The following is a 20,380-nucleotide window of genomic DNA, read 5'->3' as shown; positions in this document are numbered from 1 at the left end:
GATCACCACCAACCTTCCTCAACAGCTGCAGGAAGGGCAGGCGCCTCAAGACAGATATAAGTTCTTTAAATGAACACTCTAGGATTAAAAGAAAATGAACTAAGGTTGCTCCCTCACCATAGTACTCTAATCACCTCCAGGAACTAAAAAGATCTTGTCATCAGTTCGTAAAAGGCTGGAAGAAATCATGAGACTTTCAGACTAGATTAAAATGGAGATCCCAAATAGTCTAGAAATATTCACTCTATCTTAAGCAAAAATAAAAAATCTTATTTTTAAAAAATTCATTGGAAGTGGTAAACCTGATCAAAAAATTGCTTTTTAATATTATCAATAATTTTACCAAAGTCTCCCCTTATCTCATTACCTGAAGTTATGCAGCCATCTGCTGAGGATCCAGCTCACTATTTTACAAATAAATTTAACTTGATTAGTTTTTTATGTAATATGTTATAGTTAAGAGATTGTTTTGTAAATTTAGATAATTGCAACTAGTTCGTCTATATTTCTTCCACCACCATTTTGGAGTGCTTGTTCAATCTACTGCTCTGTCTCAAATAGAGTACTATAATTCCCTTTATTCGGAATATAAGGAAACTTCAATTAGTGCAAAATACAGCTGTGAGATTAATGTACAAGAAGCCTCAATATGATCAAGTAACTCCTTTGTGGATTTACACTGGCTTTCCATTGAGATGTGCATTAATTTTAAGTTGGGTTATTTGATTTTTAAAACTCTGCATGGATGACGTAGCTGAGAGTCCCCCCCCCCCCTTTTTTTTTTTTTAATATAGCTATTAGGTGGTTAACTATGATCATAGTAACATATAGTAGCATAGTAAATGACAGCAGATAAAGACCTGAACGGTCCATCCAGTCTGCCCAACAAGATAAACTCATTTTACATGGTATGTGATACTTTATATGTATACCTGAGTTTGATTTGTCCTTGCCACTCTCAGGGCACTGATCATATACTAAACGTTCTGAAGCTAACATCAAAGCCCCTTAAAATTTACACTCAAGCCCATCCATATCTACTCAATCATGATCATGACGTTCCAATCCACATCAGACAAGTTGAAATCTCCCAACAGTAGCACTTCTCCTTTCATACCAATCTCTTGAATATCTTCTATCAGATCCTAGTCTAACTTCTCAGTTTGTGCCGGAGGTCTGTAGATAACCCCCATGTGGATACAGGTTCCGTCTTCTCTTTCCAGGACAATCCATAAAGCTTCTTCCTTTGCCCAGGTTCCAGCATTTCAGCCGCTCGCTCTGATATTGTCTCTCACATACAGCGCCACTCCTCCACCTCTTTGGCCCTCTCTATCCTTTGTAAAAAGATTATAGCCCGGTATGGTCACATCCCATTCATGGGAATCGTTGAACCTTGTCTCTGTAACAGCAACAATAAAGTTTTTTTTCAAACATCAGGGCTTGCAAGTCTTGAACCTTTTTACTTAGGCTACGAGCATGTGTGCTCATTTGCTTTCCATGTGTTTAGCTAGTTTAGGTGGTTTTCTATATGTACATGACCTTTCCCTCTGCCATCATGTTTATTTTGGGGATGACTTTCTGAATTCCCTTGTTTCCTTTTGTCACCCCCACCCTCTAGTTTAAATGTCTAGAAACATACTGTCTGAATTTCTCCCCAAGGATTCTTTTTCCCGTCACATAAAGATGTAGATCATTACAGTACAGCCTATTATTTTTCCACGTATTACCCCATACTCCTATGTATCTAAAACCTTCTTCTTTCCACCGACTCAAGCCACTTATTGAATTCCACTGTTTCGCGTAGTTTTTCTTCTCCCTTCCCCCATGTAGGAATTACTTCAGAAAAAGCAACAGTCCGAACCAAAGATTTCAGTCCCTCCCCATGCTTCTGGAACGCTCTCTGTGCTGTAAACTTACTATTGTTGGACAGGTCATTTGTCCTCAGGTGAATTACAACATCAGTGTTTGAAGCCTTGCTCTTCTTGGATCACTTTCAGTATTTGGTCAGTACATCTGGTAGCTGAAGATCCTGGAAGGCATTTCACTAGGCTGGAACCCTTGAACTGTGTTCCTAAGTTAAAGCCTCTGATAATGGAGTCTCCGAGCAGTAAGAGTGTTCTGCTTTTCACCAATCTGTCATTGTTTGGGGGATGTCTAGAAATGGTAAAGCCATTTTTAAAGCTCTGGGATTTCACTGAGCCATTATCTCCAAATATAGAAAACTTGGAATAGTGGTGAAGCTTCCGAGAATTGCCAGCTTGTCAAAATAATTCCAAGACTGAAGCAACAACTCTTGTGGTAAGTCCCAGAACATATAGTATAACAAATGTTCATAATAAAATATATATATCAGAAGAACTGCAGGCCTCGATAGTCTTAGCTAATGTCAGTTTTCATGACGCCACATAAGAAAGGCTGGGCAAAAATGGGATTCATGGGGGGAGTGGGGGGGAGGAAGGCAGACACTGTTAAACTGTTGATATCTAAGAGTAACACCAACGGAAGTCTTATTTGTAAAACCACGTGATTAATCCCCAAGCCTATTGGGATAATGTTCTATGTATAGACGAGTCAAAAGTGGAACGCTTTGAACAACACAGGTCTTGTAATGTGGGTGTAAAGCAAATACAGCATTCCATAGTAACAACATCATACTAACAGTCAAACATGGTGGTGGTGTGAGGACGCTTTCTAGCCTCAGGACCTGGAAAACTTGTCTGTTACTGAAGTCGCTTAAGACCTGCTTATTTGAGCAAGCATACCCCAAAGATCCAGTCCAACCCCGCTAACCGCAGGACACTGCCATTATGGACTGGCGCTGCTATTATGGACTGGCCCATTTCTTTATCCTTACCTCTTTGCCCTGCTTACCCCTTTCCATTCACTGTACCCTGTCTATTTGTTATTCAAATGTTGTAAGCCACATTGAGCCTACCAGAGGTGGGAAATTGTGGGATACGAGGACTATAAATTGATTAAATAAATAAATAAATAAAGGAACCATGAATTCTGCACTGTACCAGAAAATACTTGAGGAGAATATCCAGTCATAGTAACATAGTAAATGACGGCAGATAAAGACCTGAATGGTCCGTCCAGTCTGGCCAACAAGATAAACTCATTTTACATAGTATGTGATACTTTATATGTATACCCAAGCTTGATTTGTCCCTGCCTTTCTCAGGGCACAGACCGTAAAGTCTGCCCAGAAGTGTTCTTGTACTAAAGGTTCTGAAGCTAATGTCGCAGTCCCTTAAAAATTACACTCCAGCCTATCCATATCTATTCAGACATGATCAGGCCGCAGACCATAGAAGCCCGCCCAGCATTGATTTTACTCTTCAATTACCGGTGTCACCACGCAATCTGCACTAAGATTCCACAGATCCATTTCTTCTAAACAGGATTTCTTTGTGTTTACCCCACTCATGTCTGAATCCCATTACCGTTTTCATCCCCACCACCTCCCGCGGGAGGACATTCCTTGTATCTACCACCCTTTCCGTGAAAAAATACTTCCTGACATTACTCCCGAGTCTGCCCCTCTTCAACTTCAATTCATGTCCTCTAGTTCTACCACCTTCCCATCTCCAGAAAAGGTTTGTTTGTGGAGTAATACCTTTCAAATATTTGAACGGCTGTATCATGTCACCCCTGTTTTTCCTTTCTTCCAAGGTATACATGTTCAGGTCGGCAAGTCTCTCCTCATACGGTTTGCAACGCAAATCCCATACCATTTTTGCAGCTCTTCTTTGCACCGCTTCCAGTCTTATGTCTTTAGCAAGATATGGCCTTCAAAACTGAACAAAATACTCCAAGTGGGGCCTCACCGACGACTTGTAGAGGGGCATCAAAACCTCCTTTCTTCTGCAGGTTATACCCCTCTCTATGCAGCCTAGCATCCTTCAAGCCACAGCCGTAGCCTTGTCGCATTGTTTCTTCACCTACAGATCCTAAGACACCAACATCCCAAGGTCTCTCTCCTAAGTCAAGCTTACTAATATCTCTCCTTTCCTATTTGGTATCTCTCTCTTGGGTTTCTACACCCCAAATGAATCACTCTGCACTTCTTGGCATTCAATTTTAACTGATAATTATCACAAAGCAATCCAGATATATTTCTTTAAATTTTTTAACCATTTTATTATATCAACTTACACTGATATATATACTACCCTAAAGTGCACTCAGAACTCTCTCTCACTCCACATTCATTACAGCACCCAGAAACTCTCATCAAGCTTGCTGGATAGATTTTAACATTGAGCTTTTCAATCCACTTCAAATAATCACTTGTTATAATATATCATAATATGTATATTATTGTATTTTTCTAGCCCAGGCTTGTGGCACCTTGCTTTGTATGACCTAAAGAGTCTTCAACGTAAAGTTTTTTTCAAGCACTACACAGTGCCATATGTTGTCAATCGCGTTATAAAAACGCTCAAAACATTTACCACTTATCTGAATAGTCTTGTCCATACAGCAGTTCTTACATGATGTAACTGCCAGACCCTCGACCATTCTTTTAACTTTTGGAGATCACTTCTCACCATTTCTACTTCCTCCAGTGTATCTGCTCTATTGGCTATCTTCATGTCATCCGCAAAAAGGCAAACCTTTCCTTCCAACCCTGTAACAGAGGTCATTACAGCCAAAGGATTGTCCTTCAAAGACTGGAAAAAGGACCCAAACAAAGAAACACAACCAATGATCGTAATGGATAACATACAACCTCCATGCCCTTCGACCCTCATGATGCCTGATACACATCTACCTCATCCGACCACATTATAATCTTGTATTTGTTATCAACCGACTTGGTGATCGCCTTGACGGCACTACGTAAGCCACATTGAGCCTGCAAATAGGTGGGAAAATGTGGGGTACAAATGTAAAACAAATAAATAAATAAAATAAGAAGCAACATAAGCACTGGCAAGTCCGATGCAAAGCATTAATAAGGAAGGCTAAAAGAGAATATGAAGAGAAACAAGCCACAGAGATTAAAACTCACAGTAGCAACTTTTTCAGGTACATGAGAAGCAGAAAGCCTGCAAGGGAATCCGTGGGACCATTAGATCACGAAGGAGCAAAAGGGGCACTCAGGGAGGACAAGGCCATAGTGGAGAAACTGAATGAATTATTTGCTTCTGTCTTTACAGAAGAAGATGTAAAAGATCTACCTGTACTGGAAATTGTTTTCAAAAGTGATGATGTGGAGGAAATGAAAACTCTCGGTGAACCTGGAAGATGTACTGAGCCAAATTGACAAATTAAAGACTAGTAAATCAGCTGGACTGGATGGCATACATCCAAGGGTACTCAAAGAACTCATGCATAAAATTGCTGATCTGCTGTTATTAATATATAGCCTGTAGTTAAAAACGTCCTAAGTACCTGAAGATTGGAGGGTGGCCAATGTGACGCCGATTTTTAAAAAGGGTTCTAGGGGTGATCCAGGAAGTTATACACGTCGGTGCCGGGAAACTAGTGGAAACTATAATAAAGAATAAAATTATAGAGCATGTAGACAAACGTAGTTTAATGGGACAGAGTCAGCATGAGTTCAGTCGAGGGAAGTTGAGTAATTTGCTTCATTTCTTTGAAGTTGTGAAAGGTGAGCCAGTTGATGTAGTGTATCTAGATTTTCAGAAAGCTTTTGACAAAGTTCCTCATGAGAGAGTCCTGAGAAAATTAAAGAGTCATGGAATAGGAGGCAAGGTTCTGGTGTGGATTAGGAATTGGCTACTGGACAGAAAACAGAGGGTAGGGTTAAATGATCATTTCTCTCAATGGAGGAGAGTGAACAGTGGGGTGCCGCAGGGATCTGTACTGGGACCGGTACTAATTAACATATTTATAAATGATATGGAAATCGGAACGATGACTGAGGTGATCAAATTTGCAGATGATACAAAGCTATATAAGGTTGTTAAAATATTGCAAGAAGACCTTAGGAAATTGGAAGACTGGGCATCCAAATGGCAGATGAAATTTAATGTGGACAAATTCAAGGTGATGCACATTGGAAAGAATAATCCGAATCACAGTCACCTGATGCTAGGGTCCACCTTGGGGGTCAGCGCTCAAGAAAAAGATCTGAGTGTTGTTGTAGATAGTACGTTGACATCTGCTCAGTGTGCGGCAGAGGCCAAAATAGCAAACAGGATGCTAGGAATTATTAGGAAATGGATGGTGAATAAGACCAAAAATATTATAATGCCTTTGTAGCTCTATGGTGTGTCCACACCTTCAGTATAGCATTCAGTTCTGGTCAATGTATCTCAAAAAAGATATAGGGGAATTAGAAAAGTTTCAAAGAAGAGCAATCAAAATGATAAAGGGGATGGAATTCCTCTCGTATAAGGAAAGGCTAAACAGGTTACGGCTCTTCAGCTTGGAAAAGAGACAGATGAGGGCAGATATGATTGAGGTCTACAAAATCCTGACTGGTGCAGAACGAGGAGTAAATCGATTTTTTTACACGTTCCAAAACTACAAAAGGCTAGGGGACACTCAAGGAAGTTACATGGAAATACTTTTAAAACAAGAAATATTTTTTTCACTCAACGAATAGTTAAGCTCTGAAACTCTTTGCCGGAGGATGTGTTAACAGCGTTTAGCTTGCCCTGGGATTTGTAGTATGGAGTGTTGCCACGATTTGGGTTTCTGCCAGAATCTGTTACCTGGCTTGGCCACTGTTTGGAAAACAGGATACTGGGCTAGATGGACCATTGGTCTGACCCAGTATGGCTACTCTTATGTTCTTATGACTATTAAATGGTACCCTTCTCTTCCATACCAAATCCAGAAAATACAAATTAAGTTATTGTGAAAAGACTCAATTGGACTGATATTGCAACTGTAACTCCCAAACAAGTAATTCAAATCATTTCTCCTTCAAATCATACAAGATGTCCTTCTGACTCTTGTTTCATCTCAGTTTTTAAAGCAACGAAGATGGTAACACCAGTGGTAACTAAATTAGTAAACATGTCTTGGTCAGAAGTGTGCTTCCCAGACTTACTAAAAAGAGCATCTGTTAGATCATTGCTCGAGAGAGACCATCTTGATTCATCTTTAATAAGAAATTATTGCTCAATTTCCTCTTTACCTTTTCTATTGAAAAATCACTGAAATTAACTTTAGGTTAGCTTCAAGATTTCATTGATCAAAGATTTATTACATAAGTGCTAGGACCGCTGCTTTTTAACATATTTATAAATGATTTAGAGATGGGAGTAACTAGCGAGGTAATTTGCTGATGACACAAAGTTATTCAAAGTCGTTAACTCGCGACAGGATTGTGAAAAATTACAGAAGGACCTTACGACACTGGGCGACTGGGCGGCTAAATGGCAGATGACGTTTAATGTGAGCAAGTGCAAGGTGATGCATGTGGGAAAAAAGAACCCGAATTATAGCTACGTCATGCAAGGTTCCACGTTAGGAGTTACGGACCAAGAAAGGGATCTGGGTGTCGTCGTCGATAATACACTGAAACCTTCTGCTCAGTGTGCTGCTGCAGCTAGGAAAGCGAATAGAATGTTGGGTATTAGGAAAGGTATGGAAAACAGGTGTGAGGATGTTATAATGCCGTTGTATCGCTCCATGGTGAGACCGCACCTTGAGTACGGTGTTCATTTCTGGTCGCCGAATCTCAAGAAAGATATAGAATTGGAAAAGGTGTAGCGATGGGCGACTAAAATGATAACGGGGATGGGACGACTTCCCTATGAAGAAAGACTAAGGAGGCTAGGGCTTTTCATCTTGGAGAAGAGACGGCTGAGGGGAGACATGATAGAGGTATATAAAATATTGAGTGGAGTGGAACAGGTGGATGTGAAGCATCTGTTCACACTTTCCAAAAATACTAGGACTAGGGGGCATGCAATGAAACTACAGTGTAGTAAATTTAAAACAAATCGGAGAAATTTTTCTTCACCCAACGCATAATTAAACTCTGGAATTTGTTGCCGGAGAACGTGGTGAAGGCGGTTAGCTTAGTGGAGTTTAAAAAGGGGTTAGATTGTTTCCTAAAGGACAAGTCCATAAACCACTACTAAATGGACTTGGGAAAAATCCACAATTCCAGGAACAACATGTATAGAATGTTTGTACGTTTGGGAAGCTCGCCAGGTGCCCTTGGCCTGGATTGGCCACTGTCGTAGACAGGATGCTGGGCTCGATGGACCTTTTTGGTCTTTTCCCAGTGTGGCATTACTTATGTACTTAAGTATTAATTTGAATTTTACCTGAAATATAGCATAGAAACGTTATGTCAGTAGCTGATACTATAAAAGTGGGCTCTGATCAGTGTCTCCATTATTTTATGATCACTAGATAAATCAATAGGATCTGATACCACTAACCATTCAATTTGGATTGATTGTCTCTCTGAATTAGGCATTGGGGGAAGGCTATCTCAGTGTTTCAATCTTTTCTCTACAATCATCAATTTCAAGTTAATCAAGGATCTGATACCTCAGGGTGGTATACCATTACCTCAGGTGCCCCCTCCCCCCAATCCTCCCAGGGTTCCGCACTCTCTGCTCTACTCCTTCTATATGACACCAATCTCTAAGCTCTTTTCATGTTTAGGATTAAATTCCTGATTATATGCTGATGAGAGAGTTTTTTCCAGGTGGATACATCAGTTGATGCTGCAATAAAACATTTGATCCATAGTATTTTTTTTATTAGACAATGGATGTCTGCTAACAGATTTCATTTACATATAAATAAGACTCATTTTATTTTTGACTAGATCAAAATCAGTTGTATGAGCAAAAAACAACATTTTGGACAATTGTTCTGTCCCAGTTTTGATAGCAATACTTTACCTTGGAGCTTTTAGACTCGTCACTTTCTTTCCCTGACAATTTTAGGTTGGTAATTCAAAGTTTTGCCATTTGTTTTATTGCAGTTCTTTATTCTTAGGCCTACCTGCTTTCAAACTGAGTTAATTACAAGCAGCATAAAATGTAGCAGCTAGGCTAATATCAGGATATTCTAAATATAAACATCTGAGTGACATGTCTGCCATTGGTCTCAGTGAACAATTTTTACAGTGATGTCAGTAGGTTTCAGTCTTTCTCGTCTTGGGGGCTTGTGTTCTTCCTTGCAACATCTTCTGTGTGGAGCACCTCAGGGATCTTCTTTACCACTCTTTTATTTAACATCTTTTTGGCGCCTTTGATTCTTTTGATCCAGACTTATGATGTGGAAAAGTACGTTTATGCAGACGATATTTTAATAGTGGGTTATTGTTCCTCTCATGATTTAGATATGTCGCTCCAGGACGGTTTGTTTGCTGTTTCCGGTTGGTTTCAGCAGCATTGCCTGATCTTGAACGTGGAGAAGATGGTGATCTGCAGGCTTGCTGGTCACCATCTCTGCCCTGTCTTGCAGTCTGTGTTTGGGAAACAGTTTTGTCCTGTCCCATTGTTTAAGTATTTGGTGGGGGTTCTTACTGATTCTCATTTGTGTTTTGACTTGCAGGTTTTGCAGGTGGTGGGGTGTGTTTGGGTTTTTATGTTTCAACATTTTTATTGATGACAATTCAGTCAACATACAACCAACATTGCATATGTACTCAGTAAATCACACCATAAAATATGCATATATAAAAATAAACAGAATGAAAATTGTGTCAAACTTTTAACAAGTTTAATCTCCTCAATTCCTACCAAACTCCCCCACCCTCAATATGTTACAACTATTTTAATCTTCATATTTTTGTATTGATGTCAATGCAAACAAACGAGTACAAAAAACTTAAACCAAGCAAAAATGCTAATGGCCGAACAAAGGAGCTGAATACAGCCCTTCATCAACCATGTTTCCTAGTAAGAGTTGAAACCCATCCGCCCTTCCAACTATCCCTTCAACCCAGCCAAAAATAAAGAACAAACCAGGTACATATGTGAAAAAAAAAGGCACTCTACGTCCAATAAGCATAACCCCACATATTCATATGATACCCATAGCCAAGGCATGCAACACGGAGGGTCTATACTCTTATGACCACCTACCTAAAGAAATGCAAAGTATACAGAATATTTTAAACTACTACTACTTAACATTTCTAGAGCGCTACTAGGGTTACGCAGCGCTGTACAATTTAACAAAGAGAGACAGTCCCTGCTCAAAGAGCTTACAATCTAATAGACAAGTGAACGGTCGGTCCGATAGGGGCAGTCAAATTGGGGCAGTCTGGATTCACCGAACGGTAAGGGTTAGGTGCCGAACGCAGCATTGAAGAGGTGGGCTTTAAGCAAAGACTTGAAGATGGGCAGGGAGGGGGTTTGGCGTAAGGGTTCAGGAAGGTTGTTCCAAGCATAGGGTGAGGCGAGGCAGAATGAGCGGAGCCTGGAGTTGGCGGTGGTGGGGAAGGGTACTGAGAGGAGGGATTTATCCTGTGAACGGAGGTTACGGGCGGGAACGTAAGGGGAGATGAGGGTCGATAGATAGTGAGGGGCAGCAGACTGTGTGCATTTATAGGTAAGAAGGAGAAGCTTGAATTGAATGCGGTATCTGATCGGAAGCCAGTGAAGTGACCTGAGGAGAGGGGTGATATGAGTATATCGGTTCTGGCGGAATATGAGACGTGCAGCAGAGTTCTGAACAGACTGAAGGGGGGATAGATGGCTAAGTGGGAGGCCGGTGAGGAGTAAGTTGCAGTAGTCCAGGCGAGAGGTAATGAGAGCGTGGACGAGAGTTCGGGTGGTGTGTTCAGAGAGGAAAGGGCAAATTTTGCTGATGTTAAAGAGGAAGAAGCGACAGGTCTTGGCTATCTGCTGGATATGTGCAGAGAAGGAGAGAGAGGAGTCAAAGATGACTCCGAGGTTGCGGGCAGATGAGACGGGGAGGAAGAGGGTGTTATCAACTGAGATAGATAGTGGAGGAAGAGGAGAAGTGGGTTTTGGTGGAAAGACGATAAGCTCGGTCTTGGACATGTTCAGTTTCAGGTGGCGGTTGGACATCCAGGCAGCAATGTCGGATAAGCAGGCCGATACCTTTGCCTGGGTCTCCGCGGTGATGTCTGGTGTGGAGAGATACAGTTGGGTGTCATCAGCATAGAGATGATACTGGAAACCATGAGATGAGATCAGGGAGCCCAGGGAAGAGGTGTAGATTGAGAAGAGAAGGGGTCCAAGGACCGATCCCTGGGGAACACCAACAGATAAGGGGATGGGGGTGGAGGAAGATCCATGAGAGTGAACTTTGAAGGTGCGGTGGGAGAGATAGGAGGAGAACCAGGAGAGGACAGAGCCCTGGAACCCAAATGAGGACAGTGTGGCAAGAAGTAAGTCATGATTGACAGTGTCAAAAGCGGCAGATAGATCGAGGAGGATGAGGATGGAGTAGTGGCCTCTGGATTTGGCAAGGAACAGGTCATTACAGACTTTAGAGAGTGCTGTTTCTGTCGAGTGAAGAGGGCGAAAACCGGATTGAAGCGGATCGAGGATGGCATGAGAGGAGAGAAAATCAAGGCAGCGGCTGTGGACTGCGCGCTCAAGTGTCTTGGAGAGGAAGGGTAGGAGGGAGATGGGGCGGTAGTTGGAGGGACAGGTAGGGTCTAGTGATGGTTTTAAAACCCCCCGCCCTCCCAAAAAGTGGGGGTGTCCTCAATTTGGAGCACCGGACAGAGCATCCAATTGATTTAGAATATGACTACCAGCTCAAGGGGCCAAAGAATGAATATATTGCCCCCAAACTGAATAAAACTGACGCAGAGATTTAAAAGTTAATTGCGTGGCTCAAATCTCCAGCAACAGCAATGCACCCTTTCAATATCTGTTGCATGTTCTTTGCGACTAAATGAGATCTTACAAACCCCACCTGGAGAGCTGCTACCAGATGAGGCAAAACCTGGTCAAGACGATTCGCCATAACCTTAGCAAAGAGTTTAGCTTCAAAAGAAATGACAGATAAGCCGATAGGAATCAGTGTGATGAGGAAGTGAGAGGGAGAAGAATCCTGCAGTTGGCCAGAAAAAGGTCAAACTGGAGAAAAGAAGCAAATCAACAAAGAACTAAGTCAGATATATCAATGTCTGCTAGCCTAAAAATAATTATGAATGATTTACAGCATCAAAAGCAGCAGGGACATTTTTCCATTTTCAAAAATAGTATGGACTTCATTAAGCAAAGAAGATAAAATTGTTTAAGTGTTATGATCTATCCTAAAACCCGACTGACAAGGATCTAACACATTCAAGGTTTCTACATGCTGTAGTGATTAGGTGAAAACAACCTATTTTGAAATATTAGAGATATGTAACCATCTCTGGGAAAAGGTGGCTAAGTCACCAGAAACAAAAAACGAGGTTTTAAAGAACTCTGTTACAGCAAACAATTTGTAATGCAACAGTTCAAACCCTATATTTTTGTGTGGGGAAAAAACAAACAAACAAAAAACTTCAGAAGTTCAAACATGTAACTTTTACAGACTGCTTATGGACCCATTATATGAAAAATCAACCATTCAACATCCGCTACTTTAGTCATGCCAGAGATGTCGCATATATGGAAGGTTTGAAATGAGACAATAATTGGATGGAATGGAAGGATCGAAGAATGTTTTTTTGTTTATAAACTGGGTGTATAATGGCCTTATACAAGAGAAACTATTTCAGTTGCAATACTATTGTTTATAAGAGACTAGTAAGAAAGACCCGTTTCTGAGGCCAATGAAACGGGCACTAACAAGGCGCTTTCCTTACTACTACTACTACTTAACATTTCTAAAGCGCTACTAGGGTTACGCAGCGCCGTACAATTTAACATGGAAGGACAGTCCCTGCTCAAAGAGCTTACAATCTAAAAAGACAAATGTACAGTTAATCAGATAGGTCAGACAGATTAGGGCAACCTATATGTTCGAAAGGTTAGGTTCCGAATGCAGCATTGAAGAGGTGAGCTTTAAGCAAGGATTTGAAGATGGGTAGGGAGGGGGCTTGGCGTAGGGATTCAGGAAGACTGTTCCAGGCATAGGGTGAGGCAAGGGACTTGTTGCTGGACTTACCCTCCGTGTTGATCGCGGCGGATCAGCTTTTCGGACTGCAATCCGTGGGGGGGGGGGGGGGGGGGGGGGAAGAGGATATGAGTAGGTCGCTGTTTTTCAGTGTGCGTCGGGGGGGGGGGGGGGGGTGGAGCGTCGGAGGGCAGTGGAACTGGGGATTCGTTGAGTGTCATTACCCCGCCCAGAATGTCATCACATTGTGACGTGAGGGCGGGGCAAGCACTCATGGTGGAAAACTGATCTGGACCATGACAACGTAACTTGGAATGCTGGGTAAGTTTGCCTCATAGAACGTTGGCGGTGCGTTTTATATAGAGAGATATTGCGATAGGAACTATGCTATGATAGGTTAGGTGCAGCCAGTCAGAAGGAATTGAAGAGCACTTTTCCAAATCTCAGACCATTTTTCCCCCAGTTTCGAGCTATGCAATTAACAAAATTAATCGCATAGCTCAAAACAGACAAAAAAAAAAAAAAGGACTGACTTTTGAAAGGTACACTTCAATTGGGTTATGAAGATAGACTGTAGTCTTTATAGAAAGAAAGTGTTTCTGGTACAGAATTAAGAGAAATCTGCTTGAAGGTAGATTGGGTGTGAGTAGAGGTTGAATCTGATGTGGTAGATATAGCTGAAGAGGGAGGGAAGCAACAAATCCCCTAGAGAGGAAATCTTACTTGAGAAATTTGGGCTAGTTCTGAAGCAGTTGGGGTTGCAGTAATCAAGCCCAGTAACACCGCTGTGTTAAGTATTTATTTTTGTGGTACAGCACCACCTTTTTGCTAACTGGGCTTTGGCAGAATAAAAGCAATGTGCTTTTTTACATGAAGCAAAGGACAAGGGAGTTTTAAATTTTCTCCATCATATTTCTACATGGCAGGCCTTAAGTTTAAGTGGAGAGTAAGGCCAATGTAATCTAGGTTTATTGCAAATACATGAGGTATGAAGAAGGTATAGTGGGAACAATGGTATCAATTGCAATAGAAAGAATACAGTTTCCAAAGGGAAGCTTGTTCATCAACTGGAAGAAAAGTAAAATTACCCAGGTGTCAAAAAGCTAATGGATCAATTACCAAAAATTTATAGAAACGGATTAAAGAATGAGGTGCACAGACAGAAAAAGTAGGGATGTTCAGCTGGAGGGTTACGAAGGAATGGCTTATCAATGAAATAGGAAGCACAGGGATATCAGAGTGCATACCAGTGAAGGCTGTAGCTGAAAGGAATAAAGTCTGAAGAATGATCAGCTGAATGTGTTGTAAATATCATACTGGAGAGACCTAAGTCAAAGAGTAGAATGAGAAATCACTGGTCTGAGCATGCCAAGGATCATCAATGTGAAAATTAAAATCACTGAGAACTAAAAGATTAGGATAATTGAGTAAAAATAGCCTTGGAAAAAATCTGAGCCAAAAGCTGCCAAACAGAACTATCAGGTAAGGGAGGTAAACAGAAGGGGAATAAGTGTAGTGGCAATTAGGATGAAAGTCTGGCAATAATGAGTTAAGGATAAGGATGAGGGAGATGAACTAATGGAAGTGCTGAATGAAAAAGAATGGCAACATTGCCTCCACAATGAGAGTGGCATGAAGTTGAGAGAAATTAGTAATTGGAGGTGGGGGGGGGGGGGGGGGGGGGGGGAGAACAACGTGAAAGAATGCTCCTCTTCCCATCTCTGATCCAGGTCTCAGTCAGACATAAAAGTTTTATAGACCAGATAAGGTAACAACATTAGTAACTGTACTAGTTTTATGATGAACTGATCTGCAATTTAATAGACCAAAAGCAATGGCATTAGAGGAAAATGAAGGGAAAGAACCTGGAGAGGAAGCAGAGAAAGTGGGTACATAAGAGAACGAGAGAAAAAATAATTTGTAAAAATGAGAATTGCGGCGGCCAGCAAGGACACTGTAAACTGAATTCTGTCCTGATTTTTATTTTAATGCACTTAAGAGTGCTTTACCTTTTTTACTTCCATGCCTAAGCATAAGGGGGCAGCTCCAGGCACCCTCCAGCCTGTCAGCTCCTCCACTTTGGCAGATGGAGATTTCGAAGTTTGTGCGCCAGAAAGTCACATCGGGTGTTTCCACTGTGCAGGGCATGAGGAAGAGCCCTGTGCTGGACAGGTGCAGACTCTGGCTTATGTTCAATTCAGGGAACTAAAGCAGATCAGATATGGGATGTTTTTCAACCACTTTCAATGGAAGCCATAAAAATACTGCTACTGAAACGCTCACACTACTTCCTTGTTCATTGCCCGGAATTCCTGTTCCAAGCCATTCCGACTGAGGTTGGTCAATGGCTAACAGATTGCCTTAATGGGCTACTAGAATCAGGCTCAATTCCTTTAGATATGGACAAAATCGTTCTTACACCACTATTGAAGGTTTAGATATAACCTCAACAGCAAGTTACTGCCTGGTGGCAAGCATACCCCTCTTTAAGAAAAGGCTGGAATCCGCTGTTAGCAAACAATTTTCCAAATATTTGGACAAATTTTCTACTTTGCACTGGTCCCAATTTGGATTCAAAACTGCACACAATACCGAAACCCTGCTCCTAGTTCTAACATATGTCAAACAATATTTATGTAAGCAGAATCAGATCTTATTACTTCAGTTCGACACTTCAGCAGAGTTTGATGCAGTGAATCATGTAATGCTACTTGAGAAACTGAATCAGATAGGAATAACAGGATCTGTCTAAGTGGTTTGACGAATTCCTTTCAAACCGAAGCTATTCTGTAAAACAAAACAAACATTCCAACTATTGGTTCCTGAATTGTGGAGTCCCCCCACGGAGCCCTGCTCTCTCTAATTTTAACTTCTTTATGTCCTCCCTCAGCTTGATAAACCTGGAATTAGGTGAACTTCTGTTATCATGTGCGAACGACATCATGCTCCTCCTACCACTGACATCTTCACATCAAGATCTAATCTGATCTGTAACAACTGGGATGAATGCTATTCAGACCTGGGCTTTAGCAAATAAAATAAAACTGAATGCACAAAAGACTAAGATCCTGTGGTTCCAGAATCAAGGAGTTGAGGTCCCAACTTCAACAACACTATCCATAGAAGCTGAATCAGAAGAAAAAGAGCTTGTGGTTTTTCTCAACTTCTCCATATTTTCCTCCCATACTAGCCAATTATGGAAGAAAGCATTGTTTAAAATGAAACAACTATATCTAGTCAGGTCATTCTTCGATCAAAAAGCCTTTCTGTTGATCCAGATGCTGATCCTACCACATCTGGACTACTGTAATGTCTTATTTTTTGGTATTAAGTCCAAATATCAGAAATAAATTGCAGATCATGCAGAAAATAGCTATAAGACTTTATTAAACTGAATAGATGTACTAGCATTTTGTCATATCTTGTTAAACTACATTGGCTGCCCATAACTGAAAATCAAATTTAAAACTCTGTCTAGTTTTTCAAATTCTACTGAAAGAACAATTGATCTTAGCATCACTGTTCTAATCTGATTTCGGAAGATCTTTACCTCACTCTTCCCTGTATTCGGAATCTCTTTATGGAACTCACTCCCCTCCTGCTATTACACCAGAGACTAACTACCTGAGCTTCTGGAAGAGACAAAAAAACGTTTCATTTTCCAAAGACTGCTACACAGCAAACACTATTCCTTTAGGTCCCTTAACTGTCAACAAGACTATCACACGACATACCTTTATTACTCTTGCACTCTCTAGTGGTATATAAGATTGAATTCAACCAATGTCCCACCTACCGTGTTTCCCCGAAAATAGGACATCCTCCGAAAGTAAGACCTAGTAGAGGTCTTGCTTAAATTTGAAAATATAAGGCCTCCCCCGAAAATAAGACCTAGCAGGGGAGGCCTTATTTTTCGGGGAAACATCGGGGTCACCCCCCCACCCGAGATCGCCGGCTAGCCCCCTTGATCTGCGGCTCCCCCCGCCCTCAGTCGCTCCCGGAACTAAGTAACTAACCTCTTAACCGCTTCCTTTCACCTTCGCACTCGCCGCAAGCAGCAGGGCTGGCCACTCCTTCTTTCCGTGTCCCGCCCTCGTCTGACGTTACGTTACGTCAGGCGAGGGCGGGACACGGAAGGAAGGAGTGGCCTGCCCTGCTGCTTGCGGCGAGTGCGAAGATGAATGGTGAAAGGAAGCATTTAAGAGGTTAGTTACTTCCGGGAGCGACTGAGGGCAGGGGGAGCCGCCGATCGAGGGGGGGAGCCGGCGATCTCGGTGGGGGGGGGGTGACACCGATGTTTCCCCGAAAAATAAGGCCTCCCCTGAAAATAAGACCTAGCAGGTCTTGGGGAGCAAAATTTAATATAAGACAGTGTCTTATTTTCGGGGAAACACGGTATAATATTGGATCCAACCTATGTTCCACTTATGTTATAAACAACACTGAACCCAGAACAGGGGATGTTAGTGGTATACAAGATCTGTTTTGAACTGAATTTTGACTTACCATCCTCATCATCCTGGTTAGGATTGGGAACATCTTTTAAAATGGTGAAAATTTCTTCATTTGTTGCCTTGGTTTTGATGGCATTAGTCAAACTGGTAGCAACCGGATAACCCGGAAGAGAGCCTTAAAAAACAAAATAGATCAGATACAGTTCAAAATTGGAATGCTAGTGTCAGGAGAAAAACCATGATAGAAAATAAGGTTTTCTTTTGATCAGTGATATTACTAATAAATCCAGGTGCGTGCTTTAATAATCCAAAGGTTTATGTGCCAACTAGTCTGTGTATTACTTTCAGATGCATGTGAACAGAACAATTAGCCACAGCATGCTAGAGCTGTGAATGCCAATATGTTGAAATCATCCACATAACAAATATAAGCCAAGTCAGGCTTCAATGGATCCCTTCAAAATATGCAGGATAACAGAGGTAATTTATCTGCAGTTTTAGGTGGCTTCATTTTAAGGCAGTAGTTTTTTATAATGCTAAAAATATATATAAAATCATAGGTTGTTAACTCCTTTTTACAAATATAGTATGCTGTAGTATTAGGCAACAGTCTCACACTCTATGGATGACTACAAACCTACAAATATATACATACAGCGTGAAGAAACTAACAGTTTTCTAATTTCTTACCACACCACATCTTCCAAACCAGTTTCCTTGCCCGGTATTGTTTAGATATTTTTAAAATAAATTATTCATGTTGATTAAACAACTATACAGTTCCATAGTAATTGGACAAGTGAGAAAAGGAACCAAACACAAACTTTGCGTACAATCTTCCCCTTAGCTGCAACTTCTAACAGGTAAAAAAACTGCCCTCACCCACCCAAAAGCACCCTACCATTTAACCTCTTCCCCCAAATACATCTTCAGCTGTGCCCTGCCAATGGCCTAACCAAATTCTCTATATCAGACAATGACACAGGGACATAATTTGTCCCCATCCCCGCAGGCCCTGTCTCCGTCCCCGCCCCCATCCCCGCAGGCTCTGTCCTCGTCCCATCCCCATGGGCTCTGTCCTCATCCTCATCTATGGAAGCCTTGACCAATTATGATTTAATATTTAAATCTTTTTATTAAAGTATAAAAAGGAACAACATGCTGTACCGGATTTGGCGAATGCCTTCACAGTATTATGTAAACCACATTGAGCCTGCAAATATGTGGGAAACAAATGTAACAAATAATAATAATAATAATATTGTGTATAAATTACAAATAGAAAATAACAACAACGAGCAGCTATAATAACCCCTCCTCACCACTACCCTCTACCCTTCCAACCCTAATAGCTGATTTTTTACTACCCCAAGGAATCCTAATCCACCCTGTTAAAATATCCAGGGGTACAAAATACAACCCGTTCTGTATGCCCTAGAGGGGAGAAATACGCCCTGTGAAGCACTGTTATGTTTTTTAAAATCTGTGGATAAATAAGAAGTCATGAACAACTTCAGGATTCAGTCTAACTCTCCTGTCTTCCATAGTTTTTCCTGCAATAGAAGATGTCTTCTTAGAAGATGTGCTGGTAGCAGGATGTACAGGATCCCCCATGCAAATTTTGCTAGTTGTGGCCAGCATGTTTACTTGTTTTTCCAAAAAAAAAAATCAAAATATCATTGTCTGCATTGCTCAAACATAAATGACAGTCCAGTTCATTAAGAGGCTTCAAAGTAGAAAATGAGATGGGGACAAAGTTTGTCCCCATGCCCATGGGTTCTGTCCCCATCCCCGCCCCATCCCTGTGGGATCTGTCCCCACCCTGCCCCCATTCCCAAGGTTACTGCAGGTCCCCGTCCCAGTGTCATTCTCTACTCTATATGACTACTGCAGGCATGCCCCACATTTTTGTACTTTCTATCCAATTTCTGCCAAACTACATCTTTTTTTCACATAATGCATAAGTCCCCCACAATGAGGCTGTGATTTTTTTTATATTTGCTGTTATTCACAAATGCTCCTCCAGTAACACATGGAGAGCCCCTTATTTTTCCAAGTCCTGGTTACAGGTCATTTTAACCACTAACAACAAATTCAGTACCAGTTTGTCTTCCCAAGCTAATATCATAGGAGGTACGTACACCTTATATGTGCATTTCTAAAGATGATCTCCAATCAATTTCTGTTCACCCCTTTATGTAGTCCCATCCAATGTTCCAGAAAAATTGTCTCCTGGGATCCCACCACAAATGGTCGAAACTGCTTATCCTTCTACATCATCTCTAACATCTCCTCTCCTGATGCCATTTGTGTAGACCATTTGCCTCCTTAGTAGATGTCCAGTAAAGCTGCACTGTTAACATATATTGCAGCTACATGTAATCTGTGACTGATGGTGCATGTACCAATATATGAAAGAATTTTTTTTAAATAGTGATTTCCGTAAAGTAGGGTAACTTCGAATTTAGTAAAGTCTTAATGTAAGTCCCTGCTCGGCTCACTGCCTTATCAGGAGATCCTCAACTTGAAAATAATTTGTATAAAAAGATTTTTTGCATAGTAAGATCTCATAACTGCCTCAATCCCAGCCACTCTAGACCATCTCTAAGAATCTTGAGACATGCTGTTGTAAAGGGCATATGATCCCTTAGACAACTCTGCAGATGTAAATATCCTATAATCCCCATCATCTTCTTCTGCTTGCTCTCCATACTAAGAGGTTCCAGCATAGGGTGGTTAAATCAAGTCTGCCTTCCCTACTTCTTCTCTCTCTATGGAATGATTCAAAAATAGAAAAAAAAAGCCGTTAACAGATCTTTTTCAATTCCAACCCAATGATTTTTCTTGACCTGGTCATGACCACCTTTCAGTGTCTTCAACACAGCTGATCAGTAATAGTGCAATAAACTAGAGAATCCTAGTGTGCTGGACTTTCTGGGAGGAGA

General features: G+C 41.2%; 1 protein-coding gene across 2 annotated transcripts in view; it reads right to left on the bottom strand.

Annotated features, from left to right (window-relative positions):
• NCBP1 (nuclear cap binding protein subunit 1) overlaps positions 1-20,380 on the bottom strand; it is a 293,702-nt gene that overhangs the window by 65,647 nt on the left and 207,675 nt on the right. For both annotated transcript variants that reach the window (XM_030194457.1, XM_030194458.1), the window contains one exon: positions 17,488-17,610. In XM_030194457.1, coding sequence (XP_030050317.1) covers positions 17,488-17,610 — 123 coding nt within the window. The remainder of the gene's footprint in view (positions 1-17,487; positions 17,611-20,380) is intronic.

This window comes from Microcaecilia unicolor, chromosome 2 (assembly GCF_901765095.1).
Source record: "Microcaecilia unicolor chromosome 2, aMicUni1.1, whole genome shotgun sequence".
Taxonomy (NCBI): Eukaryota; Metazoa; Chordata; class Amphibia; order Gymnophiona; family Siphonopidae; genus Microcaecilia; species Microcaecilia unicolor.
Note: the sequence above shows the minus strand (reverse complement) of the source record. Positions and strands in the feature narration are given on the sequence as shown.